General features: G+C 35.9%; 5 protein-coding genes across 5 annotated transcripts; 3 read left to right on the top strand and 2 right to left on the bottom strand.

Annotated features, from left to right (window-relative positions):
* Positions 1-2,942: 2,942 nt before the first annotated feature.
* On the bottom strand, positions 2,943-3,701 carry LOC141622540 (uncharacterized). The gene has a single exon (XM_074438576.1). It carries the CDS (start codon positions 3,560-3,562, stop codon positions 3,245-3,247), a length of 318 nt encoding a protein of 105 aa, XP_074294677.1. The 5' UTR covers positions 3,563-3,701; the 3' UTR covers positions 2,943-3,244.
* A 6,943-nt stretch (positions 3,702-10,644) lies between these two features.
* On the bottom strand, positions 10,645-17,866 carry LOC141619199 (folate-biopterin transporter 1, chloroplastic). Its single transcript, XM_074436225.1, has 9 exons — positions 17,578-17,866; positions 15,412-15,641; positions 14,708-14,772; positions 14,447-14,609; positions 13,614-13,762; positions 13,269-13,523; positions 11,943-12,111; positions 11,763-11,855; positions 10,645-11,186 (listed from the first exon to the last, which is right to left on the bottom strand). The coding sequence occupies exons 1-9, from the start codon at positions 17,813-17,815 to the stop codon at positions 10,887-10,889; spliced, it is 1,662 nt and encodes a 553-aa protein (XP_074292326.1). The 5' UTR covers positions 17,816-17,866; the 3' UTR covers positions 10,645-10,886.
* A 1,046-nt stretch (positions 17,867-18,912) lies between these two features.
* LOC141622542 (non-specific lipid transfer protein GPI-anchored 16-like) lies at positions 18,913-20,678 on the top strand. The gene is made up of 4 exons (XM_074438577.1): positions 18,913-19,504; positions 19,724-19,753; positions 20,155-20,217; positions 20,307-20,678. Exons 1-4 carry the CDS (start codon positions 19,159-19,161, stop codon positions 20,543-20,545), a joined length of 678 nt encoding a protein of 225 aa, XP_074294678.1. The 5' UTR covers positions 18,913-19,158; the 3' UTR covers positions 20,546-20,678.
* A 427-nt stretch (positions 20,679-21,105) lies between these two features.
* Positions 21,106-22,706, top strand: LOC141619116 (uncharacterized). The gene is made up of 2 exons (XM_074436142.1): positions 21,106-21,478; positions 22,192-22,706. The coding sequence occupies exons 1-2, from the start codon at positions 21,163-21,165 to the stop codon at positions 22,518-22,520; spliced, it is 645 nt and encodes a 214-aa protein (XP_074292243.1). The 5' UTR covers positions 21,106-21,162; the 3' UTR covers positions 22,521-22,706.
* An 857-nt stretch (positions 22,707-23,563) lies between these two features.
* Positions 23,564-24,316, top strand: LOC141620984 (uncharacterized). The gene has a single exon (XM_074437716.1). It carries the CDS (start codon positions 23,564-23,566, stop codon positions 24,314-24,316), a length of 753 nt encoding a protein of 250 aa, XP_074293817.1.
* Positions 24,317-25,427: the final 1,111 nt, after the last annotated feature.

A 25,427-nucleotide genomic window follows, 5' to 3' on the forward strand; every position in this document is an offset into this window, starting at 1 on the left:
CGACCCATTAGGCTGTGTGGGTTGTGCGGGTTATATGGGCTAGGGCGGGCTAGGGTGAGCCAAAATAAATGGTGCGGGTCATTGGCCGGGCCGGGTTAGGAGGTACACAAACCGAGCCCGACCCAGTATTACAAGCGGGTTGGGCGGGCTGGAAAAAATGGCGCTCGCGATGGCAAGCCGGGCTGAACCGCACCCAAGTCCACCTCTAACGGAGGGTGAGTTGTCGGAGGCGAAAGGAGGGAGATGAAAGAAAAAATCATTTGAGCAAGAGTGAAAAAAGTGACAAGGGTAAAAATGTAAAAGACGTATGTGAAAAAGTAAAATTCGTATGTGAAAAAGCACGACCCTTGAATTTAATCAAAGGTAAAATGTAAAAGACGTAAGTGAAAGAATAAATTCCGTATGTGAAAAAGCACGACCCTTAAATTTAATCAAAAGGTAAATAATGTGTAACTAAAAGCCTGTATTTTTGAACTTATTTTTGCTTTGCTTACTTAACTTAACTTAACCTATTTTTTCTGAATTTAACTTATATTTGTTGAACTTAACTTATCTCTACTTAACATTTCATTTAATGATAAGAGTAGTTATTATTCCTTCCATCTGGTCATTTGTTTACCTTTACTTTTGACGCAAGAACCAAGGAAAAAAGATGACACTAATTTATACTATGACAAATGGATCAAGTTAAGTGTGGAAGATCAAATTGAACATCAAAAACATTCTTAACATAAAAAGGTGAATAATTGACCGAGATACCCAAAATAAAACAGCTAAATAAAGAAAAAAAAGATTGTACATCGGATGTACTACCTCATACTTAATGACTTTTTGAGTTTTTGTGTATTTTTTTTTCAGTTCTATAGAGTTTATAAATTACATTTAGTTTTATGATGTCAAAAATCAAATTTTTCTAAGTTTATATGTAATTTTTTTGAATTATAATGTGATTTTTTGAGATTAATGTTCAAGTTAATGAACTCGAAAACTTTATAATAAAACTCAAAATTTTTAAATTAAAACTAAAAAACTATATCTTAATGCTCAAAAACTATATCATCTGATGTACTACATCAGATGTATAATCCACTTACTGCTAAACAAATGATCGGGACAGAGAAAGTGTCAATGACAGAGTCATATTGCAGTCTCTGAAGTCTGACCCTAGCTAATAACATTAACATAAGATACAAAAGTTGGCTAGTGTGAGTGGTAAGGACTCTCATCTCTTAAACAAATGGTTATGGGTTCGATTCCCCAATCTTGCGAATGAATAGGGGATACTCCTGATAAAAAAAAAAAAAAATTAAGACAAGGTAATTTTACGTATTTACAAGTTACTCGTACAAAGTACTCCGTTAAAACTAGTAATGAGGTTACTAATGGTTAGATGGGTTGGTTATAATGTCAATTTATGCCATCATATTTCATGGCAAAGAGCAGAATTTAAGGATTGTTGTAGGCATATTTCTCGTTTTTTTCCCCATTATTTATATTTTTAACCAGCCTCATTTTACGTCAAACGACTCATGTAATATTTGTAGTTAAAATAAGGGCAATTATTGAAGTTTAGATCCTTTATTTAGTCATCACTAATTGCCATTGGGTAGTTGACTTATCATTATTTTATCCCTAGACTTAGATTTATTTAATAATATCTCTAAGTTATTGGACATGATATGCAAAGTCAAGTTAATAAGGCGACCATTATGGCGAATCTATGGGTTAATTTCTTAGAAAGGAATCTTTTAAGAATTAAGAACAATTGATTTTGCTTTAGACGGACCATTTTAGTTTGAAGTAATAAGACGGGATATTGTAACCGTTTTACAGTAACTGTAACCACTATTGAAAAACAAGTTACAATAAGCTATAACACTGGCGATATCATTGTGGTTGTATTTAACCATAGACTGATCACATATAGGCGTTTGAAACAATAATTTGTGCTTTACGAATTCTTACTCCTTGAACAATATCCTTAAGACTATAATATCCGTTTTAGGATTAAAACGGATCAGACGATACATCCCTTTAAATAGAATAAGATATGCTTTTTATTATTTCCCACCCATTTAACTTTTATCTCATCTACATTAGTTAAACCGTTTTAAGTTTAAGATGGATATATTTACCTTAAACCGGATTTGTATGAAAATACACAAAATGAAGGCACCCAATTCAAAGTGGTTATGATGTCTTGTCCATTATTGTTCAACATGGTTTTGTCATTCGTGGAAAGGGAACCCTTTTTAATGGAATTATGTTTTCCTAGTCATCTTGTTTTAAAAAGTGTTTATCTACTTATTTTTATTACAAAAAGTTCCATTAAATAACAAATCAATTTCACATGGACATAATATTATGTCTATATATTTATAGATCCTTTAATTCAAGTGGTTCATTATATCTCATGTCCCACCTTCTCATTATTTTGTCCGAATAATCATGAGGTTAGATTATCCTTTGGTGATTTTATGTTCAATATGGTAAAGTTAATTAACTTCTTTTTTTTCGATAAACGGTATAGTTATTATTTAGTGGAAATGTCGTAGGTTAAGTTATGCGCTTTCAGTTATTCATTCTCACATAAAGTTGTTTTACACAAGATTTGTGTAAAAAGAATCTAAAAATACAAATATTATGACCCTACAGATGAAAATTTAGTAATTCATAAACTCATTTTACATTCTGTTTGACTAACAAACTCGAAAGTGTGACATTCGCATTTTATTTTATTATAATGAGTCTGTATTATGATTTATTGGTATTAGTATTTTTAGTTTTATACCAATGTTCAGACGTGTTCTATATATCTATTTTATTGAAATAAACTAATCATTTAATATAATTATAGAGATTATATGTTACGAAGACAATTAAAAAGATTTTTTTTTGTGAAAAATACGATATTTTTGCATTATTTTCGAGAAATAACCAAGTTAAAAAAAAATCCAAATATGTACATTACTAGTTTATTAACTACCAAAACATAGAAAGAAAGCTAGGTAGGTAGCCAACTATGATAGACATTTCAACTTATGCAACACCATTACTCATTTCCAACTATCACCAATTCTTATTTAAGACCGTCTTAACTTAAAACGACTCTCACACTCCCAATTGAAACAAAGGTGAAAGTAAAATGAGTTTGTGAGAGGTCTTAAGTTAAGACGGTTTTAAACAAGACCAACTGTTCAACTACCACCAATACATACAAGCAACTTTGCATGATTGCACAATTTTATAGTACACTAGTAGACCTCCCATACTTCTTGGTACTAGAAGAAGCATTTTGTGTTAATTCTCCTGACCTTCTCCTAAGCATTAATCTCATACCATCAGCCACCCTTGATGCCGGGCTCGAGTTGTGTTTTCGACAAAATGACATATGTGCCCTTACGGCATCCTCTATACTACCTCGGACCGCCTCGTCTCCTACGGCTTCCGAGCATAACCCACATAGCCATTTTCCATTGAATTTGGCTTTTACACCTTCTATGTATTCTATGGTGCATTCTTCTTTTAGGGCACAACATTCACATTTTACTAATATTTCCATAATTATTGTTATTTTTAGTGATTATTAAGGATTTTGAGGAGTTATTTGTATGGAAAAAAGAGGAGATGTGTAAGAGAGAATTAAGGATTAGGAATTATTAGGAAAATAGAGATGGTGAGGAGGGTTTTATATAGTGGTAGGGAAATTAGCCATGATTTATTGCATGTTATATGGGGACAAGGGTAGTGGCTAAATAAAACAAAAGGAGTCAATGTTTTAGGGAGTAGGGACATTATATTTGTGACTTTATTTGTTACTAGTTGATGAGTAGAAAAATTGGATTATATCATTGAAATAATTAAGGATTATGATAAATACAACTCAATGGGTTATATTTAAGAAATTAAAAAAGAAAATAAATACTTAATATATGCATTAATTGCATAGATTTATGTGTAATTTATTATCTAATTTATAAATTAATACTAATACCAAATTTGGAAAGGTATTTAAATACTTAAATACAATCCATTGGGTTGTATATAGCATTTCCCAATAATTAATCAATTTGTAGATAATGAAGTTTTATATAGTTGTTTTATGGTGTTTTCAGGAGGGCCATATGTTTTCACGGATTAATTTTTTTTCACGGTTCACCTAAATATACTATTGTATTCACCTAAATACACTATTATATTCACTTGAATGAACAGTAATAGTTTTACCGGATTATATTCTTAAAACCAATTGATTTGTAGATAGTGAAACTTTATAAAGTTGTTTTATAGTGATTTCAGGAGGACCATATTTTATACGCCGATATGACAGAGAAAAAAGAACATACATCGGATGTACTACATCCAATTTTTTGTTTTTTGAGCATATATGTATTTTTTTTGAGCTTATTACTTCAAACTTTAATTGGTTTTGAGCATAATAAAGTTTATAAGTTAGAGTTTAATATATTTTCCGCTAAAACTCAAATTTAACTAAACTTATACGTAATGTTTTTGAGTTTTATTGTAACTTTTTAGAGTTTAATATTTAAGTGAATAAACTCAGAAACTTCATAATGAAACTCAAAAAATTTAAAACAAAACTCAAAAGCTTTATTATAATGCTCATAAAATATAGAATTGGAGGTAGTACATCAGATGTATAATCCTCTTACTGATTTTACTTCTATTAAAGCAAGAGCAAATAAACAACATTGGTTAAGCAACGTCACAAATACAAGCAACAATTTCATTAGGAGAAAAAGTGTCACATGATGTCATAGTGACATCATCCCATCACCCACCCAACATTTGTTTGCATGGTTTCCAATTTCCAACATCATTTATATCACATAAATTTATACCAAATAATAATAATAATAATAATAATAATAATAATAATAATAATAATAATAATAATAATAATAATAATAATAATAATAACAAAGTAGAGTATTAAATAAGTTTTAACATTTCCAAAAAAAAAATTGGCAATATAATTTTTTTTTTTTTAAAAATCTTGCTAATTTACAATAAGTTTTATTAAAAAAAAATAAGTTTAAACATTTCTCAAAAATTGACATCATGTATTTTACGTCCCGTTTGATAATTACAAATGAAATTTATAATTCAAATCTACATAGAAAATATAATTATATTGTTTTTATAAATCTTGTAATTTACAATATTGAATTACATACCCGTGCAAAATATTTTGCACGGGTTAAAAACTAGTAAACTATATTTTTACGTAAACACACTATTATATTCACCTGAATACACTGTGGTTTTACCGTAATATGAACTATATATATATTCCCCTAAATAAATGTCCTTGTTTAACAAACAACAACAGCATATTATTAATAAGGCCATCGTCAAAATAAAATGAGACAATGCTGAGTAATCGTGTTTTAACCAAAAGTTAATATATACGGATTAATTGGACGAAGGGAATAGTAATTAACTAACTAACTAACTATGCAAGTATGAATGAAAAACTTAATTATCGATTCTACTAAATTTATTCATAGAGTGTTAGAGTTCGTACTTTCAAAAGTTACAAAAAAACCATCCTAGAAAATATTTTTCTGTTCAAATAATCGGAGCCAACTACAGCCGTGCTCAGCATGAGCGCCGAAATTGGACTTTTAATTTTGGGAATCAAATTTAATCAGAAGCTTTATTGATGAAATTCAACCCACACCTTAAAATATAGTCATTTGTACATTCATATTTGAAACCGTTTTTTTTTTTTTTTTTTTTTTTTTTTTTTTTTTTTAAAACTACCCCGCAAGTTATGCCTAACAAGTATGAAGGCCATTATGATTAGTAGGTTCATGTTTGAATTTGTTGCCTCCATGCTCCTCTCGTTTAGATAATCACACCACCTAACTCATCTATAACAATCATAATGTTGTTACCATAACAATGAAACAATTGAGGAATGAAATATCACTTTCGAACATTAAGATGATACAAGAAGAATGAACGAGTTACATGGATGACACAATGACACGAAGAACTCTACACATAAACATTGAAGTGAGGCAAGTAGCAAATCACATGTGATGATGGATGTTTGAGCCCTATGTCACAAACACACATTCTCTTCGTCACGATCAATTTTTTACGTTTGTTTTGACATACAAATCAAGGAAAACCGTGCCATATGTCAAAAATAAATATTACATTCCCTTCGTTCAAATCAATTCTTTACGTTTGTTTTGACTTACAGTTTAAGAAAAAACGAAATATATGCTTTTAAAAAAATACAAAACCCGAAAAATGAACATGCACATCAGAAGAGATATAAAACTCGATTAGTCCATGCTCTTTCTGGCTTAGTTTCTCAGTTTAACTTCCTTCAATTCAGTTCAGCTCAATTTTACTCAAATTAACTCGATCTTATTTCAACTTCATTTAGTTCAATTCAACTCAATTCAGTTTAGTTCGATTCCTTTTAGCCGAAAAGAACAAAGCCTCACTCATACCTAAGACGGAAACGCAAGGACATGATCGACTTAGACACTCAACGAACTACCGAGACAATTAAGGAAAACATAAAGAATTGACCGGGGCGAAAATTACATAAAATGGACATAGCATGTGGGGTTGTTCACCCTATAAATGCAAATATAGTGAATAGATGCATAATTTCATGGGCATGTAAATGTAAGCCACACAAGTTCCAAGACACAAATGTCATAACCGTGGAGGTTGACTAGCTGGAGTTCTGGGGCGTTATACATACATTGCCTAATGCCTTTGCATGCATTCGTATTAACTGCCCTTTGCATTTACACCTTGTTTTTGTGCAAACATCCCATCGCATCATATGCTAAGTGTAACTAGTTTATTCGTGTGTTAGGCTATAACACATGTACACAAAACGTTGAGATCGACTTGAACAATGGGCTAATTCCATGGGCGTTCGTTGTTGCCCTGTTATTTTTTACCATGTGAGATGGTAACGTATGCCCAATCCTGATTATTGTCTATGTATGATCTGAGCCGAACTTGAGTTAGCTAGTCGTAATTGTTGACCTGACTCGATAATAGACCGATTGAATCGATTGAAGTTAGTTGTTGGTAAAAAAATCAAGAATTGAGATGGGATGAACTCGTGTCAGTTCAGTCGATTGGTAGTTTCTGAAATTATGTTTGAAACATTGTTGCTTAACAAGGGAAGGAAAGGAAATCAATCATTTCATGTGATCAAATACGGATGCTCATTGCCTTTCTAAATAACATTAACATAAAAATTATTTTAACATTATTATGAATAAAAATGTATTCCTATTAGTGGGAGGATTTAAACTATTTTATTAGAAGACAGCTTTGTACAAGACTTGTTTTCATAAATTGCGGGACATAATTTACAAAGAAAACAAACGATCTCTGATTTAGTAAGGGTATATACTACTACCCGATTACAGAGTGTCGTCGGTGAAGTAAAGCTATAGCGTAGTTTAGTCTTTTTCATACTGACAAAATAAAAATAAAAAAATGTGTTGTCGGTGATAAACTGATACCGAATCTCAATATCATCCTAATACCTACATAGAAGACATAAAAAGATGATACCGAAACTCAATATCACCTATAACGCCAACTCATTTTCCATACTATTTAAATGTTTGGTAACCTGAGGCCTCGCAATGAAGCTATCTATCTGATTGAATACGGCGCTATAATTACGTTTTGTATACCAAATGGTCCACCATGGCACATGGCCTTGAGAGTTTATATGGACTATAGTAGCTATTGGTGAGGAGGGACTTGACCTTTTTATAACTTATGGTCCTAATAATGCCCAAACAACACTCAATTTATCCAGAATCTACCATGATGTCTTGTCTTTAAGACTTTTTTTTTTTTAATTTCTCAGTTCTTTCTCCTTAATTTTAACTTATTTTAGTTTAGCTCAGCTCATTTCAGTTCAATTCATCTCTTCGCAAAGTAACTCCAAGATCCATTTAGTTCAGTTCGGCTCTTATCAGCCGAAAAGAACAGGGCCTTAAGTCTTCCTCGAGACAAATATATATCCGTTTTATGATTAAAACGGTTTAAATAACGCTTCACTTGTATAGATGTGATAAACTTTTTATTAATTTTAATACATTCTCCTTAAGACGGAAGATTTTATTTTACGTTTTTTAAATTTTAGACAGATATATCCAACTTAAACGAAAATTTGTTTTTATTAATATATGACAAGTAGTCCACAGTTTCATACTATACTACTAACACTAAGAAACAAAATATGGAATGATGTATTGATGTTAGTTTATGTTATTTGTATTTGATCTAATCATACATCAATTATGGAGCACATGCAATCAGTATTAAATTGACTCTTTTGCGGCTACCTAACCATCACAAGTTATGAACATACATACAAAGTATTTACTTCTTACTACCCAAATAATTAGCAAAAATACAAATTATCAAAACAAAGTTAATTAGTATATGTCAACTGCTTAATCATACAAAATCATAATTATAACCACTAATAATTAGCTAAAACAAATCTAATCAAAAGAATAATACATCAAGAAGAAATTATTGGAGATGAGCCGGTATAATTTTGACCTCTTAATCACATACAGAGTACTAAATAGGTTACGATTATGTTATGTGGACTTTTGGAGGCGTTTGGTTGAATAGTTCGGAATGATATATTACGACTTTATAAGGTTAAGGATGTAATTTAAATTTACCAGCGGCATCTTAAAATAAATGGTGGCCTGCGCACCACACAAACATCAAAACTTAAATATGAACGCATAAGTGTACTATACTTCAAGGTTTGTATTAAATTACATTAATAAAGCTTGTAAATTTGGAGGCATAGTTTCTATGCTCATGACTACACACTACACAGGGCCTTAGATAGTTTGTTTTACAATTGTTAAACCAATCATCACAATAAACCAAAATCCATTCTAATTCATTCCGAACTATTCAACCAAACGCCTCCAAAAGTCCACATAACATGATTGTAACGTAACCTATTTAGTACTCTGTATGTGATTAACAGCTCAAAATTATACCGGCTGAGTAATACCTCACAAAAACATAGACCAAGTGCAGAGTGCATGAACTTTAAGTCATTTACTCTTTGTCCTAATCAGTTGTTTACCTTGGTTTTACCACAAAGACCAAGCGAGTATAAAGGGACCATTTATAGGTATTGTTATTGAATAACAAGTGGATAGAAAAACTTGTGGATGATCAAATTACCTATAAAAAACATTTCAAAAATAAAAAGGTAAACAAATAAATAAGACCCTAAAACATAAAGAAATGAGCGGGGTCAAAGCACAAATACTACGTATTATACAACAGGTTGTACAAGAGCATTGTACAATCATAATTAATCTTGCTGAGCTTAGAGCAAGTTCAATGGTAGACTATTTGCTACTAATTTGACAAATCCACATCACATTTTAAGCCACAATAATTTTAAACTATCATATTATTCCAATGATTTAGCTAGCTTTCATAAATTTTATTTAATTAATTAAACATTTAACTAATTTTTCAATCGGTTGATTTTAAGTTGTGGGCCACTTTAAGCTACTAGCTTCATGAGGCTAGTTGCTTAAACTAATCCATTATACTCCGTATATGACTAGGGATGGCAATGGGTAGGGTCCGCCTAGACCCGGACCCGACCCGAGATTTTTCCTTTGGACCCGTACCCGACCCAGACCCGCAAGGGTCTAAAATTTGAGGACCCATACCCGGACCCTATGGGTAAGGGTAGGGTCTGGTCTACTGCCCGGGTCCGAGTTTCACCACTTTAGTAACAAGATTAACAACTACTGGGTCTATAATATTAAAAAAAAATTCATACTACTTTAACATTATCAGTTTATTAATCTGCCGTTAATGGTGGTTGTCGGTCGCCGGCTATTAGAGAGGTGATTGCCAGTCGCGTATCAGTGCTGTGGTGGTGGTTTTCTTGTGTCAGTGGTGGAGTGGTGGTATTGTCAGAAGAGTTTGGTTGAGTTTTATCACTTTATGGGATGAGGGAAGAGTAAGAGACTTTAGTTGGGTTTCTACAGTCTGCCAGTATGAATTCAGAAAAGTTGTAATTTTGATTTTTTTTCTTTAATAAAGGGTCTAAGGGTCGGGTATGGGTCTCATAGCTTAAACCCGGACCTCGGCCCAAAATATTTTCTTAAGACCCATACCCGACCTATACCCATTGGGTTTGATAAAAAGAGACCCATACCCGACCCGTTAGGGTCCGACCCTCAGGGTCTGGGTCGGGTCCCCGACCCACTGCCATCCCTATATATGACCATCTCCAATGGTTTAACCACTAGCCAAGCAAGTCCTTATGCTAAACTATTGGACTTGCCCTTACGTGTATTTTTTTTGAGCTCTTATAATTTTTTATTTATATTTTAATTTTCGATGTCAAAAATTAAAATTTAATTCAGCTCCTATATATTATTTTTGAGTTTCATTATAATTTTTTATGTTCAATATTTTTATAATGAAGCTCGGATTCTTTTAAACAAAGCTCATAATCTATAGATCTAAACTCAACTAAATAATTCTAAAGCTCGGATTCTTTTCTATATAACCAATACTAGGGGCAAAGAGCTATGAAATAGAGAGACAAATGAGAAGGATCAGAAAATTTGAAATCATATAAATATCAAATTAAATGTTTCGTATAGTTTTTTTTCCTCTACATTTGTAATCTAGGCCTCTTTCTCTGCTCCTCTGACGGAAGTATCGGAGTAGTAAGGGCAGGGTACATATTCAACAATATATCTTTTACCGTGTCGAAACATGCACCACCCCAAAAAGTTCTGGCCTCCGGGATACATATATAAGAAGTAGTTCTAGGTTACAATGAGGTTCCGATCTCAGTTTGCCTTCATCTCAATGTCACCATCTTCATTATTTTCGTCATCGAGATTTTCAGCGTTGAGGAAGCCGAGAAGTGGCAAAGGCAACAACGAGCTGAGGTTGCAAAGGATTATAAGAGCAGCTAAATTGTCAAATCTGTCCTTGGTTACACCAAAAACTTGGGTCAGTCCGGCCCCAAATAACCCTCCCAGTACACTTCCTGCGTTTGATATCGACATTAATGTTGCGAAGAGAGTAGCTTCGACTCCTTCTGGGCATAATTTGGCAGCTAAAACAAGGATTGGCATAAATGAAATCTGCAATATAGATCTTTACGAGATTAGGACGAAGGATCACCAAAATAAACATGACCAGCGGTTGAAAACTTGTGCCAGCTTCATCAAATGAAATTTGCAATATATACTTAGCTGAATTTATTCACACGAGAGGTTATTACGTTTACTGATCTTATAGATGCCGGTTGGCAATCGATATAGTGGTTCAAAGATCAAAGGCCATTAAACTCATGAAAAGCCGCGTAGCTTTGAGAACTAAAATTCGCTCTAAAATGACGAATACCGCCTCTTTAGAAAGTTTATGCAAACAATTTCCATCATTGCAGGCAACATGGACACAAACACACGATGGTGGTTGTGTGTCAGCGCTGTGACTAGAAACTTATCCTACGGAAGTTCTCCTGAATTCTGAACCTTTCAAAATAACTTCACTACGAGGAAGCATTTCCACTTTACATGTAAGAATGTACACCGATAATGTTCAATAACTACCTTTTTCCTAACAGAAAATCTATGTCGAAGATGGAAGACGAAAGGCTTTCTAAACAAACACAGAGACCAACTCCAGAAAACAATCAAGATGCATTATCAACATACCTGGGCAAGCACAGTGAGAATAAGGGAATCCCCTATGGCAAACCACTCATCGCTGATGCCTAATTGATGATTAAATCCAGTTACTAGGACAACCTGACAATAAAACCTCAAAATGTTAATTTAAGGAATATTAGAGGCAGGAATAACCAGATCACAACTCTGACAACTTCAAGAACAAACCTGAGTCATGCCTAGAACAGTTCCAGCAATCGTGGTTGCCAGGAATATTGTCTTCAGATGAACTCTCTTCAAAAAGCCATTATAGAGTCCAACACCAAGCAGCGATGCAACAGAAGTTACAAGCTTCACACGTCCGAGAAATTCAGGGGTAAACCCAAGTTTATTTGTCCTGAAATTAAAGTTACCAACACCTTATTCGAATGACAGTACTTCAAAAGGCTTATAGTTAAGAAAGGGAGAATGACCCATGTTTCAATAAGTTAAGGCTGGAAGATAAGTTTTAAGAAAGGAATACAGCCATAGAGCCAGGCTAGATAGCTACAGTAATTAACTAATTATCATTGAACAACTCAATTTCATACACATGGAAACTATCCTTTCGCAGTTAGTTATGTGGAGAACATTAGATCCTCTTGAACAAAGCAAAATGGCTCAGTTAAGTCAGTAGTTGGAAGATGCAATTATTGGTGTAAGAAATAAGGACTATCCTAAAACAGTATATCTCTTCACTGCAACACATTGGATAAGGTCGGGTAAATCTGACCTCTTGTGCCCATAAGGTATCCAAGTATCTAACACTTGCATTTGCAAAGTTTAGCGTCTCACAGATATTGTGAAATATCCTTTGAAACCGCCAATATGAGGTGCAATATCCTTTGAAACCATCAATATGAGATAAATTAACAAAACAAAATGGGAAGCACGCTAGAAAAGGACTAGATAATAAGAGAGAAAAATAGTGCTAATAGAAGAAAAGAGTGGGCATAAAAATGTGGATATTTTTTAACAATTTCCCTTAACATAGATTTAAATGAGAAGATTAAGTGCAAATAAGATCAAGAGAAAAAAATAATCTTAACATAGATTTAAAGGAGAAGATTAAGCGCAAATAAATTCAAGAGAAAATACGGAGTACCAAACATCGGAGACATAATACAGAAAAGATTCAGTATGGAAAAGAAAAAGGCCTGAAAAGAAAAGAAAAAAAGACCTAGAAAGTGGAATCAAATAAACACATAACTGGAGTTTAAAAAAAAAATGCTCTATAATATGCCTTGCAGGAGGTAAGAGGTGAATTTCCCATCCAAATCTTTCACGCCTTGAAGATTTAAAGTGATTTTAATTTGCCTTGCAGAAGGAAAATGGAGAGATCCATTTCATTTTCCTTCCCTCGAAATCCCCACCTCGCCCTTTTTCCTCCCCTCCCTTTCCCATCAGTCCATCAATCTAAACAAAGGGGAAAAGCGTAAGTAACAATGCTTTGTGAATAGAGGAAATACAACTTGCTCTTGTACAAAAGATATTGGTCAAAGAAAAGAAGCATACGTGAAGTAGAACATAGCTGATTCAGAATGTGGAGTTGCCTGCCACAGGAAAACGAACAGTGTAGGATAGTATACGTTTGGCTGCTTCACAGTTTCCCACAACTGAACAACACTTCGCTTGAAGCTTTCTATTAAGTTGCTGTTATCAACAGTACCATTAAACTCTGACGATGGACCAAGTATACGCCGCTCTTGCACCAGAACAGCAACAGCAGATGTAATCAGCGGGAGAAACGCAGTCACTCCAAAAACAAATCTGAAATATAAATTTAAAGAAGGCTTAAAACCCTTAGTGGCAAAAAAGTACACAAAACTTTGAAACTTATATGTCAATATATCGACACACCTTACACCATAAGCACCAACCAAAGAGCCACTAAAATAAGCACTCACAATGCCCCCAAATGCTGAAGATCCCCAACATAGAGACTGAAGAGAACCCGATAAACTCTGTGACTCACCACGAGCTCTCTCAACAACCATGGAATCTACAACCTAAAGCATGTATCAGTGCTTGATATGGCGAATGGGACCATAAAAAAAAGGAATGAGGGCACACGATTGATACAAATTGTCTCTTTAAAGAAACTTCACAAAATGCAGTATTCTATATTTTCAGAGTACAGACATGAACATTAGTCTACCACTATATTAATGTGATTAGGTCGGAAACCCAGAACATCTCACTCACAAGTTATGTCCATAAGGCTGTAAGCAATGGTGGACAGAGGGGTATAGGAGGGAGTAGCCAGGGATTATCACCTCATAGGATTAGTAAAAATGCAATTTGTGACTTCATCTAAAATCGATTTGATCAATGGTATTTGGTAGGTGGCGGATTAGTGTGATAAATGATTGGACGTTCTGAATTTATTTTCCATGATCTTTTATCGTGATCCTTCACATCCTTCATATCCCCTCCCCCTCCCAACCCAAGAATTTAACATTTGTTATAATCTGTTGTTACTGCTAGGTAACAACATAAGCTTGCATAGTTATAGGTATTTGCAGATGGCTTACCATAAATGTTCATGGCAAATCTGCATTTCAAGTTTGGTATAACATATTAGCATTCACCTTTACAGCAACATGTCAAAAGAAATCCCTAGTTTAAATTATCAGGCATTTGTACCATTCACAAAGCACTTGTTGATTCTAATATAGTAATAAAATGCTTACAACGTCAGAGAAGGCAACTGAAAGAGAGCTGAGAAGAATGCACAAAGCAGCACTGTATTTACTGTCAACAATTGTAGCCATCAAACTCCACGAAAATGCACCAAGAAGGCCGGATAGTACTAAATATGATCGTCTCCGATAGCCAAAAAGAGGTACGGAATCACTGTAAATCATTATTTGTCACCAAGAGAGGTACAATTATCAGAAATTGAAACAATTGGACTAGCATCAGTCTTGAGAAACAATAGAACTGAAGGGTACCTGATAAAGCCATAAAGAGGTTTAACAAGCCATGGAAATGCAGAAAACCCAGATATCAGAGCTGTCTAGTTGATCATCAACAAATTTGTCAGTCCTATAACTGTGTGTAACGTTACTGATTACATGACAGTAGAAACTTAGACACAAGCATAGTGAAATGATCACATCATATTGAGCCTTGTGTGTCTTACTCATCAATATTTACACAGGTGTCCAATAAAACTACTATCTTTGTCCCAATCATTTGTTTACTTTTTATTCTTTGTGAGGGGTATTTAATCAAAGGCACACAAATGATTGGGACGGAGGGAGTATATTAGAAGCTAACAGCTGCATCTGGTTTACTGATTTGGTAATACATACTCCCGCCTATTCACTCATTTCCTCCCTATTTCCTTTTTCATGGTAGTCGGATTTTTCTCCCTCTTTCCTTTTTTGGTAAGTTTTGTGTGGTCTAAATCTAATTGCTTGTGGGGTCAAGTGTTTTTGTGCAAAATGAAAGGGGAGAAAATGAGTGAATAGGAGGGAGTATATAAAAAAAAAGACACAGGATGTAAGCAAGCAATCACACATAACTCAAAATTTAATATTTGAGTCACGTGGCTTAGAGACATCAGACACAGTCATACAGACGTACAGTTCATTCAATGACAATATTAAAATACAAACAAAGAAATAAAATTGCAAGAAAGTAATGCGTTTACCTCTGCGGGATCTAAATGCAAATCGTCTTTCAAATAAAAACTGACAGCTAGCCTAGAGAGGCCTAAAACACCCTGAACAAAATACACCATGGCAACAGCAATTGTATCTGCTGACATGTCCACGTCAAACAATCTAAACCAGCTTTTAGCATTTTTTCGTCGGAGGGGAACTTTACTCGATGAGCGTCTTTCACTCTCATCGGTTGTTAAGAAATCTCCTTCTCTTGAATCTGGATCGAAAAAAGGTTAAAAAAATAATGTGAGGAAGACCGTGGGATTATAATAACACACTTGCAAGAGTTGCAACAAACTTCGGGCACTTTAGAACAACATAAGGCAGACATTGATAGTACAATTTGAAAAGTCAATTTCGAAATTTCTATAAAATCCACCAATAGGTTCCATCGAACCAAAAAGCATAGCTTACAAAAGGCATATTACTCTGATGTTTGGTTCATGCATGTCTCTAAATCCAAATTTAAAATGTGAAAAAAGGTCAATAAAAATACTATTGCAGGGACAAGATAAGCCTTTTTACATTTTAGTCAAAATTAACCAATGAAACTTGAGGCTGGACTGTTGAAATCTAACTTTAGATTCCTACACAAGCCCATCAGACATTATTGATTCAGCCACGAGCAATCACATAAGATGAAAAAAATCCCATATCCTAGGGGTAAATAACGTTAAGGCCCTACTCCCTAGTACTAAGTATATACCGTCATAATACAGCTCACTAACATTTGCTCTTTTCCATTTCTAACATTTATACGGGACCTCACTTGATTCATTTTTGTAACAATACAACAACAACAACAACAACAACAACAACAACAACAACAACAACATTACCCCAGTGCCTCAATGGCTCCCGCAAATTGCGGGGTAAGGAGAGTCGGATGTATGCAGCCTTACCCTTGTGTTAGCAACACAAAGAGGCTGTTTCCGAATGACCCAAGATGAAAATTGCGTCGAGAACTGCATCGAAGGACCGCTACTTCACAAAAGAAAGAAGAGCAGACACTTTAGTGTTTGTAACAATAGTACCAAAAAATGTGATGCTCATCAACACCTACTTAAGTGTTTTAATCATTGTTCCCCGTTCATATCATCTTCGAGTTGTTTTATTAAATTTGCCTTTTTCTTTACCTCTTCCTTTAGCCACTGGAATTGCAATTGCAAACTTTAGAATTGATCCCTCCATTTTCCATACTATGTGTTATCATCATTACTTTCTATGACGTCAATGAAGTACTCAACTTTACGGCCAATTGTGACATTATACCCTTCTCAAGTGGTTTTCACTTTCCTCTATCATCCAAACGATGAAATAGGCCGGTCTTCGTTTTCTTTCTTCACAAAAAGATAACGTTGATTGCAACAAAAATCGATTCTCCCCTCTTAAGCTTTCATTCATCTCCTCTTTGTCATCCTCTACCCCCAAATTCTTAATTATTCCCTTCTCATTTGCATTATTCTGGTAATCTCCAACAATATTTCCTGTTAGCTCATAACTCAACTAGCGAAAACTAATCCATAACCACGTCAAATAACTGCATTTCGTAACCTAAGTTAGATTACTAGATACAGCACATAAACTTCCACAAACATGTCATGAAACTCAGCTCCTCTTTGTCTTAATTCTAATTTTCCGCCCTACTCATTCGCCTTTTACTCTCGTAATCTCCAACAATTTCCTGCTACCTCATAACTCAACTTGCAAAACTTCATCCATAACCGCGTCAAATAACTACATTCCCTAATCTAACATAGAGACACTACATAAACCATTAAACCTCCACAAACATATCACCTAAGCTAATTACTCCACTTATCACCAACAATACAATCAAATCAATCGATAAACGCCGTAATTACCGTTGCTAACCAAAATCAATAAAGCTAAATTACTAACTAAAACAACATTAAACACAGCAATAACATATTAACATGATACGAAAACTCTCAAAATCAAAAATCAGCATTCAATTATCCACAACAATAAACAAAATCAACAAAATTAATCAAAATCTAAACTATCAAACAATCGAAGCGATAAATGCAATCGATAAAGCTGAATAACTAACTACAGCAAGCTTAAACTAATATGATAATCAATCATTAAATAATCGAAACGATAAATGCAATCAATTAAAGGCATTTTACCGTTGACAGCGACGAGAAAAGGTTCGAGCTCTCTATCGCGGCGGTGCGAGGTTCCGGCGCCAGGCACGGGAACCGAGACCGGCATGTCGGAAATCCGACGAATTTTCCGGTGGTTTTTCCGGCGATAGGGTTTGCGAACGCCGGCGATAAGGAGAGGAGTACAGTGGTGAATTTGGGGGAGAGTAAGAGAGAGGTGTAGTGATGAAGATGTGGAAAATGGTGTTGTTGAGATTAACATGGATTTTATTTTATCTTTTTTCTTTTTGTGTTTTTTCTTTTACTATTGGTGAATAATCATTCTTAAAGTGTACTTTCATCTTTCAATGGCCAGGAGTCCAGGACGTGGCTGATTGGAGGTTGGTGGTTCGAATTAGACCTGATAAACGGGTCAATCGACTCGAGTTTGGGTTGGGTGAATTAAGTCCTGATCATTTTCGAGTTGCAACAATTAAGTCAGGTTGGTCGGATTGTATCATTCCATATTCGGATTATTTTCTGTCTATTATTACCAAGTTATTTACGAAATGGTCATTTACTCATTTTGTAACAATAAACATTCATAAAAATGATATTGATTGTGAGAAAACGACATTGATTATAAAAATAGGATAATTTCATCACTTTGTTATTGGATGGAGTATAGCATTCTTGGCCTACTCGAGGGTTTACCCAATACCTACCAAAAGTAGCGGTTGCGGTTCCCTCATCACCAAAGAAGGAAAAAAAAAAGCAAAAAGTACGAGCGCACATTTATGATTAGCCAAAATCGATGCTGACGACTTTTTAGTACGCTTGTTGAGGATGATTTTATTTTGCATTAGTGTATGCACAAATCAGACTACTATATGTACAGAGTAGTAAGATTTTGCTTATTTGATTAGAGTTTACTCTTTTTGTTTTATACTTCCTCCAATTCACTAATAATAACAAATTTCGTTGATCACCCATTCGTGTAAGATTATAAGGTCTTACGTACGTGAATTGTGATTGTATATTTGCACATGATGTCAAGCAAAAAAATGCTTATATCATTATACACAAAATCTCATTTGTGACGACACGTATTCGTCACTTTGGAGTGACGGATACCATTTTCCCTCACAAATGACCCAAATAGAGGAGAGAGGGAAACACATGGGGGTGCCCCCACCTTGTCCCCCTATTCATTTTGTGAGTGACATTATCCGTCACTTGCTCCGACCCGTCTTCAGCAAGACTAATTGATCATTATAAGTGTTGCAATTGACAACAATGAGTTTTTGCTTAAGTTGATAACTAACCAACAAATTAAATATCACTAAATCCACATCAATTGCAAACCTAAAAAAGGCTAAACTCACCTACTTAACTACTTCCCTCCCCTTTACTTTTCTATAACTAAGTTAGTTAAATGTAGTTGAGCTCCTAACCCACTTCAAAACTACCAAATATTCCTACTTCATTTGCTTAAACCTCCCAAACACTATAAATCCCTCAACACTAACCCTTCTCAAATCACAAATCTTAATAACACTCGTATAAATTATAAAACAGTATTCACTAAAAAGCATACTGCGAAAAAAACTACGTTAACTTTTCAAAATGATGAATGTTTTGAAGACTAATTACTTCTTAGCCATAATATTGGCTTACACTATGTTTCTTAATAGTCCAATTAATGCACAATTCCCTACTTCTCCATGCACAGCCTCAATGCTAACAAGCTTCACACCATGTATTAACTACCTTACTAATAGTACTTCAACCGGAACGTCTTCGCCGACCAGTGATTGTTGTAACTCCCTTAGGTCTCTTGTGAGCAATAGCTCAGGTTGCTTTTGCCAAATTGTTACCGGTGGTGTTCCTGTTCGTCTTCCTATTAACCGGACTTTGGCTATCTCGCTTCCTAAGGCTTGTAACCAACCCGGGGTTCCTGTCAATTGCAAAGGTACTTATTACTTAACCAAGTCTTATCATACTCGATACTGATTTATTAGTTTTAAAGCTCGTGCGATGCCCAGAAAAAAAAAAAAAAAGGCTCGTAAGAGTATTTCTTTTTGAGACGTTGATATAAGGAACTACGCGTAAAATTTAGTTTTTTTTTTTAAGATGGAGAAAGTAAAATGGAGTTTTTATGTCGTTTCTAACAATTTTCCTCTGATTTCAGCTTCTGCCGGTTCTCCACTTCCTGCACCAGGTACTATCATCTACTGAAATTTATGTCATATGATCGAAACTAGCATCGTCATATTTAATAGAGTAAATTAAAAATTACTCCTTTTAAAATACAATTTTTTAAAATTACTCCCTTGTATAATTTTTTACACTTTTATCAAAAATTGATTCAAAACACCAAATTAAGTTACTTCAGTTCAGAAACAGACGTAAAAAGCCACATAAATTGGAGTTTTGAAACAATTTTTGATAAAAGTGTATATTAAAAGAGTAATTTCAGGGAAAAATTATAATAAGGGAGTAATTTTAGAAAGAGAAATTTAAAAGGGAGTAATTTTTAATTTACTCTATTTAATACAGTATTTTAGTTTGGTGATACGAAAAATCAAGAAGTTTATGTGTTGATTTTTTCGAAACTGGCAGGTCCTACAGCAGCATTTAGCCCATCTGCATCCCCTGCAGCAGCCGTCGTTCCTGGTCCTTCAGGTACTTGCCTTGGTTTACAATCAGTTTCCGGGTTAACATAGAATTTCAAGTTATATGCTAAAGATTGCGAGTTAAAAATAACAATGCAGGTAGCACAATTCCTACAACAGAAACACCAGCCTTGGCTCCGGTCTCTGACACAACACCTACAACAGAAGGATCAGTACCAGGAACATCGACACCTACTGGTACTGATACTGGTACTGGTACTGGTACTAGCACCGGGACTAGTTCCACGCCCACGTCATCAGCTTCCATGCCGTCTCTCAGTGTTTCGCCTTTACTCATGTTTTCTTCAGTTGCCATCTTGATGATCAAGTTCTTTTAAATGGCCTCACTTTCATGGTTCACCTACTGTTTGTAATATATCGATGAACATCATTCTTTTGAGTCGTGTGTAATAATTCAATATCGTCAGTGTGATTTCCAAGTACTATTTATGTAAATGCATGTGTTTTTGTGTTGTCATCTCTACACTACAGGGAGTCTTGTATAGGAATCCTTATGTATTCGACATTTGATTACAGAATTAATCCCTTGGTTTGCCTGTACGACCTTCTCTTATAGCGAAATGTGGTACTAAGAAAACTTTAATAGATGTGAGCATTAAATTTGAGTAATAATCATCGAGAATGCATTTTGAAGCAATACAGACCGATAAAATCAGTTGGCAGACCTTGACTCAAATCGTCTCACGTTTACTGTGTTGGCTGAATGCACAACAGTTGAATTCTAACCTGTTGCTCATGCTTCAGCTGTGCATCAAGTCATTCATTTCAGCTGATCCCATTCTCGGAACAACATTTCCATGATTCCACGACTCTCATCCACCCCTCGAATCAATGCAGACATATACAAAGCATAAATACAGCTCTAATGTCTAATAAATGTACATTCCAACAAATTTCAGAAATACTGTCACAAAAAAAAAATCAAATTTCAGAAATGGGTCTTACTGTTATAATAATGTGTCTCAAATGTGCTATAGCCGCTACCCTAATACTGTCGGTTTTCGCTCCTGGTATTCAGATGGAGAACCTAGGGTGCTCTTTGCAGGGGTTAGAGCTAGACAAATGCTTGAACCAAAAAGGAGAGTATGTTTTGCTCGAGCCATGTTGTCGAGCGTTGAACATGGCTATTAGAACCGGAATCCACTGCTTGTGTTCTGTACTGATGACAAATACTCCAGAATTCACTACCCTCTTCTCTTGGTCCATGTCAGGCTGCTACATTTCAGTCCCTCCTATGACCATTTGCCGAGGTAATTATACTACTCCCTCCGTCTCAATCATTTACGTACCTAGACAACCTAGTCATAGCCCTTTCACTTTCCCATTAGAATTTTGTAGTGATGATTTAGATTTACATTGAAATTTGAAATTGGGATATTCTCTCGTGTACCCCTCAATTTTTCCGTTTTCTAAGATGTACCCTCTTTTCTTACAAAAAAAACTTTGACCGTCAATAACTTTTGGCTACAAGTTCAGAATACGATAAACTTTTTTTTTTCAAATTGACCGTGTTTAACAGTTCTTTAGTTTGAAAAATAATTCACCGACGTCTCAGCTCGTAGTCGGGAATTATGGTCAGTCAAAGTTTATTTGTTAAAAAAAACCTTGACCAACCATAACTACATGCTACGAGTTCAAAAAGGGTGATTTTTTTTTTTCAAATTTAAGGCCTTGATGAGATAATTGGTTTGAAAAAAAAATGACCGTTTTCTGAACTCGTAACATAGAATTACTGTCGGTCAAAGTTTTTTTGTAAAAAACGAGGGGTACACCTTAGAAAATGAAAAAGTCCAGGGGTACACGAGAGAATATCCGTGAAATTTATTGCTTCTTTTTTCCGCGTTGCATTTGGAACTTTTTTAACGAGTTTATATGAGATGGTAATACATGCGAGATCGATTCAAATATATGGAACGATGAAGATATATAGAGTACTAACATAAAATTTGTTCGATTGATGAAGATATGGGAACAATGCCGATCACACTCCCAATCGACGTACATCCTTACACGCCACCAAGGGAGCTGCCATCAGCGCGAACAAATCAGCTAGTACCGGCACCTCCCCCTCCACGGCAAGTCAATGTTTCATCGATCTTCTCCACGTCAAATAACAACTCAAATGCTGTTAAAAATCCGGCTGAGTTGAACAAGAATGTTACACCGAAGTTCCATGTTTCCGAAGTACTAGTAAAGAACGCATCTGGCCGTGGCCGTGATTATGCTACTGGTGTTATTTACAGCTTTACTTGGTTGCTTTCTTTAGCTGCTGTTTATGCCATGAGTCCATGACCTTGGTCGCCTGAAGACGTGCGTTTTTTTCAATACATTTTTATTGTTTTAATGTTGAGAAAATATAATTCTCAATTCTATAATTTTGAAAGAATTATCGATCATATTATGCGAAATCTTCTAAAATCTTGACTGCATCACCATTTTTAATCATAAATAAATAAATCAGCAACCAGTTCAACATTACTTCTTGACATTAGTGTAACTGTGTAAAACCTTATCACAGAATACGCCGTTTTCGCCTAATCTCGGTCATTTCGCTTTATAAATGCGACCAATATCGGTTCAATGTGAGGTTGCCATAATTCCAGTGAACTTCAAAATTTTAACAACTCAACCACGTTTCTTTCTGGACCGTCAGTCCGCCCCCCATTTACCTTTCTCTCTAGACTGTCAGCCCCTTCCCCATTTACCTTTCTCTCTAGACTGTCAGCCCTTCTTCCTGGTGTACCTTGCTCCACTGAATCTAACCCACCACACTGCGTCTCTTGATCCGCACCATCAGCGCATTTCTTCATTTCCGCTTCATCTGGACCGTCGGACCATTCCTTCTTTATTGCTTCATCTGGACCCCCCCCCCCCCCCCCCTTCCCCGCTTGTCGGGGACCGTCAGACCATTTCTCTTTTCCCACTTGAGCTGGACCGTCTGAATACCCTTCTCGATCTGGACCATCCCCGCCCTCTTCCGCTTGATCTGGAACGTCAGAACATCCCATTTTAACCGCTTGTTCTGGACCGTTGGACAATCCCCAACCCTCCTTGACCATTTCATCAGGACCGTCAGACCAATCTCCCTTAACCGCTTGATCAGTATTAGTAGAAGTAAATATTGTATATTTAGTTGTTTCCTATATTCATGTATATCTTTGATATGGTTGTGATATGTTCACATTGTAACCACTGTATATATATTCTCGTCAATGAAATGATATCGTCAGGGATTCAATCATTTACATGGTATCAGTTATCTAGGTTTTTCTTCAAAAATAAAAAATAAAAAAATATTTTAACGATCTCCTTCCCCTCCCTCTTGAGCTTCGGCCATGGTAGGAGAAGTCGTTCAAACAGAGGCCTCTGGCTCTCAATCCGGCAAGCCCGAATTGCATCCTGTCTACTCCGTCAACAATATCCTCCACAAAATCCGGATGCTTGACGGCGTTAAAATCACATACTCGTCATGGGTAAAGCTTTTCACCCTCAATGCGAAAGGATATAAGGTTTCCAATCACATCGACGGGACTCCCCCTCCGGCAGACACCGACCCCAAATACGCTGAATGGTGCGAAATCGATGCGCATGTACTTCAATGGATCTACGGCTCCATATCTGAAGATCTCTTGATTCGCATTCTTGAGACGGATTCCACCGCTTATGAGGCCTGGACTCGTCTTAAGAATCACTTTCACAACAATAAAGAGGCAAGGGCGGCTGCTTTGGAGCACGAATTTACCAACCTTTCGCTTTCCAAATGCGGTTCCATGGACGATTATTGCCAGAAATTAAAAGATCTCGCAACCCAATTGACCGACGTTGGTAGCTCTGTCACCGATCAACGGTTGGTGTTGCAAATGGTTCGTGGACTTCCTGCTTCCTATGACACCGTTGGGGCATATATCAATCAATTGCTCCCTGCTTTTGAGACGGCTCGGAGTATGCTACAATTGGAGGAGCACCGCCGGTCTGCACGCTCAGAGGACACCACTGCTGCTGCCCTCGCTGCTCCTGCTGTTGCTCCAACCCAACAACTCCGACTGGACCGACGGTTCAAATGGGTCAGGAAATTCGGGACAGAATAATCGTGGTAATGGCAATAGTAATTGGAACAACAAGAAGACGGGTTACAAAGGAAAGAACAAAGGCGGCGGTCAGCAGCGCGGGGGTGGAAGTAATGGTGGTGGACGGCCTACTATGCCACAAACGTGGGTCGCCACAGGCCCGACGCAGCTCTGGCCTATGCAATGGGCAGTCCCGCCTTGTCCCTATCCTGCTCAACAAGGGTGGATGAACCCGTGGCAACCTCCACCACCCCGTCAAAATTCGCAGGTACAGGCCCGCTTTCCAATGTTTCAACCCGTCTCTGGACAACAAGGTCAGGCTTACGTTGCAGCGGCTGATGGGTTCGGGCCATCGCAATTGGGGCAGGCGTTCCAAGCGATGACACCCTCTATTAACCCGAGGATGCAAATTACTATATGGACACGGGAGCATCGTCTCATTTAACATCCGAGTCAGGTACACTTTCTCCTCCGTTTAATAAGAATAATATTCGGTCTATTTATGTTGGTAATGGAAAGTCAATTTCGGTTCATGGATCCGGTAACACCACCATAACCACACCGACTCGAAATTTTACACTTAAAAATGTCCTTTACACCCCACAGATAATTAAAAACTTGATTTCCGTACGACAATTTACAAAAGACAATAATGTAACCGTCGAATTTGACCCTCATGGTTTCTCTGTGAAGGATATACGGACTGGGAAAATCCTAATGCGGAGCAATAGCACCGGTACTCTCTATCCCGTGTCAGCTACATCATCCAAAGAGCCGCCCCAAGCCTTCCTTGCTGCGTCGACCTCCGACTTGTGGCATCCTCGCCTCGGTCATCCGGGTCACAATATTCTTGATTGTCTTAGGTTTAAAAACATTATTAAATGTAATAAGGAGCGTCGCTCCCGTTTGTGTCATGCTTGTCAAATTGGCAAGCATAAACGTTTGCCTTTTGTTTCGTCAAATTCCATTTCTTTATCGCCTTTTGACATTATACATTGTGATTTATGGACCTCTCCCATCTTAAGCAAAAGTGGTTTCAAATATTATATGGTCTTAATTGATAATTTCTCGCAATATGTTTAGATTTACCCACTAAAATTAAAATCCGAGGTCTTTAACAAATTTCTTCAAT

This window comes from Silene latifolia, chromosome X (assembly GCF_048544455.1).
Source record: "Silene latifolia isolate original U9 population chromosome X, ASM4854445v1, whole genome shotgun sequence".
Taxonomy (NCBI): domain Eukaryota; kingdom Viridiplantae; phylum Streptophyta; class Magnoliopsida; order Caryophyllales; family Caryophyllaceae; genus Silene; species Silene latifolia.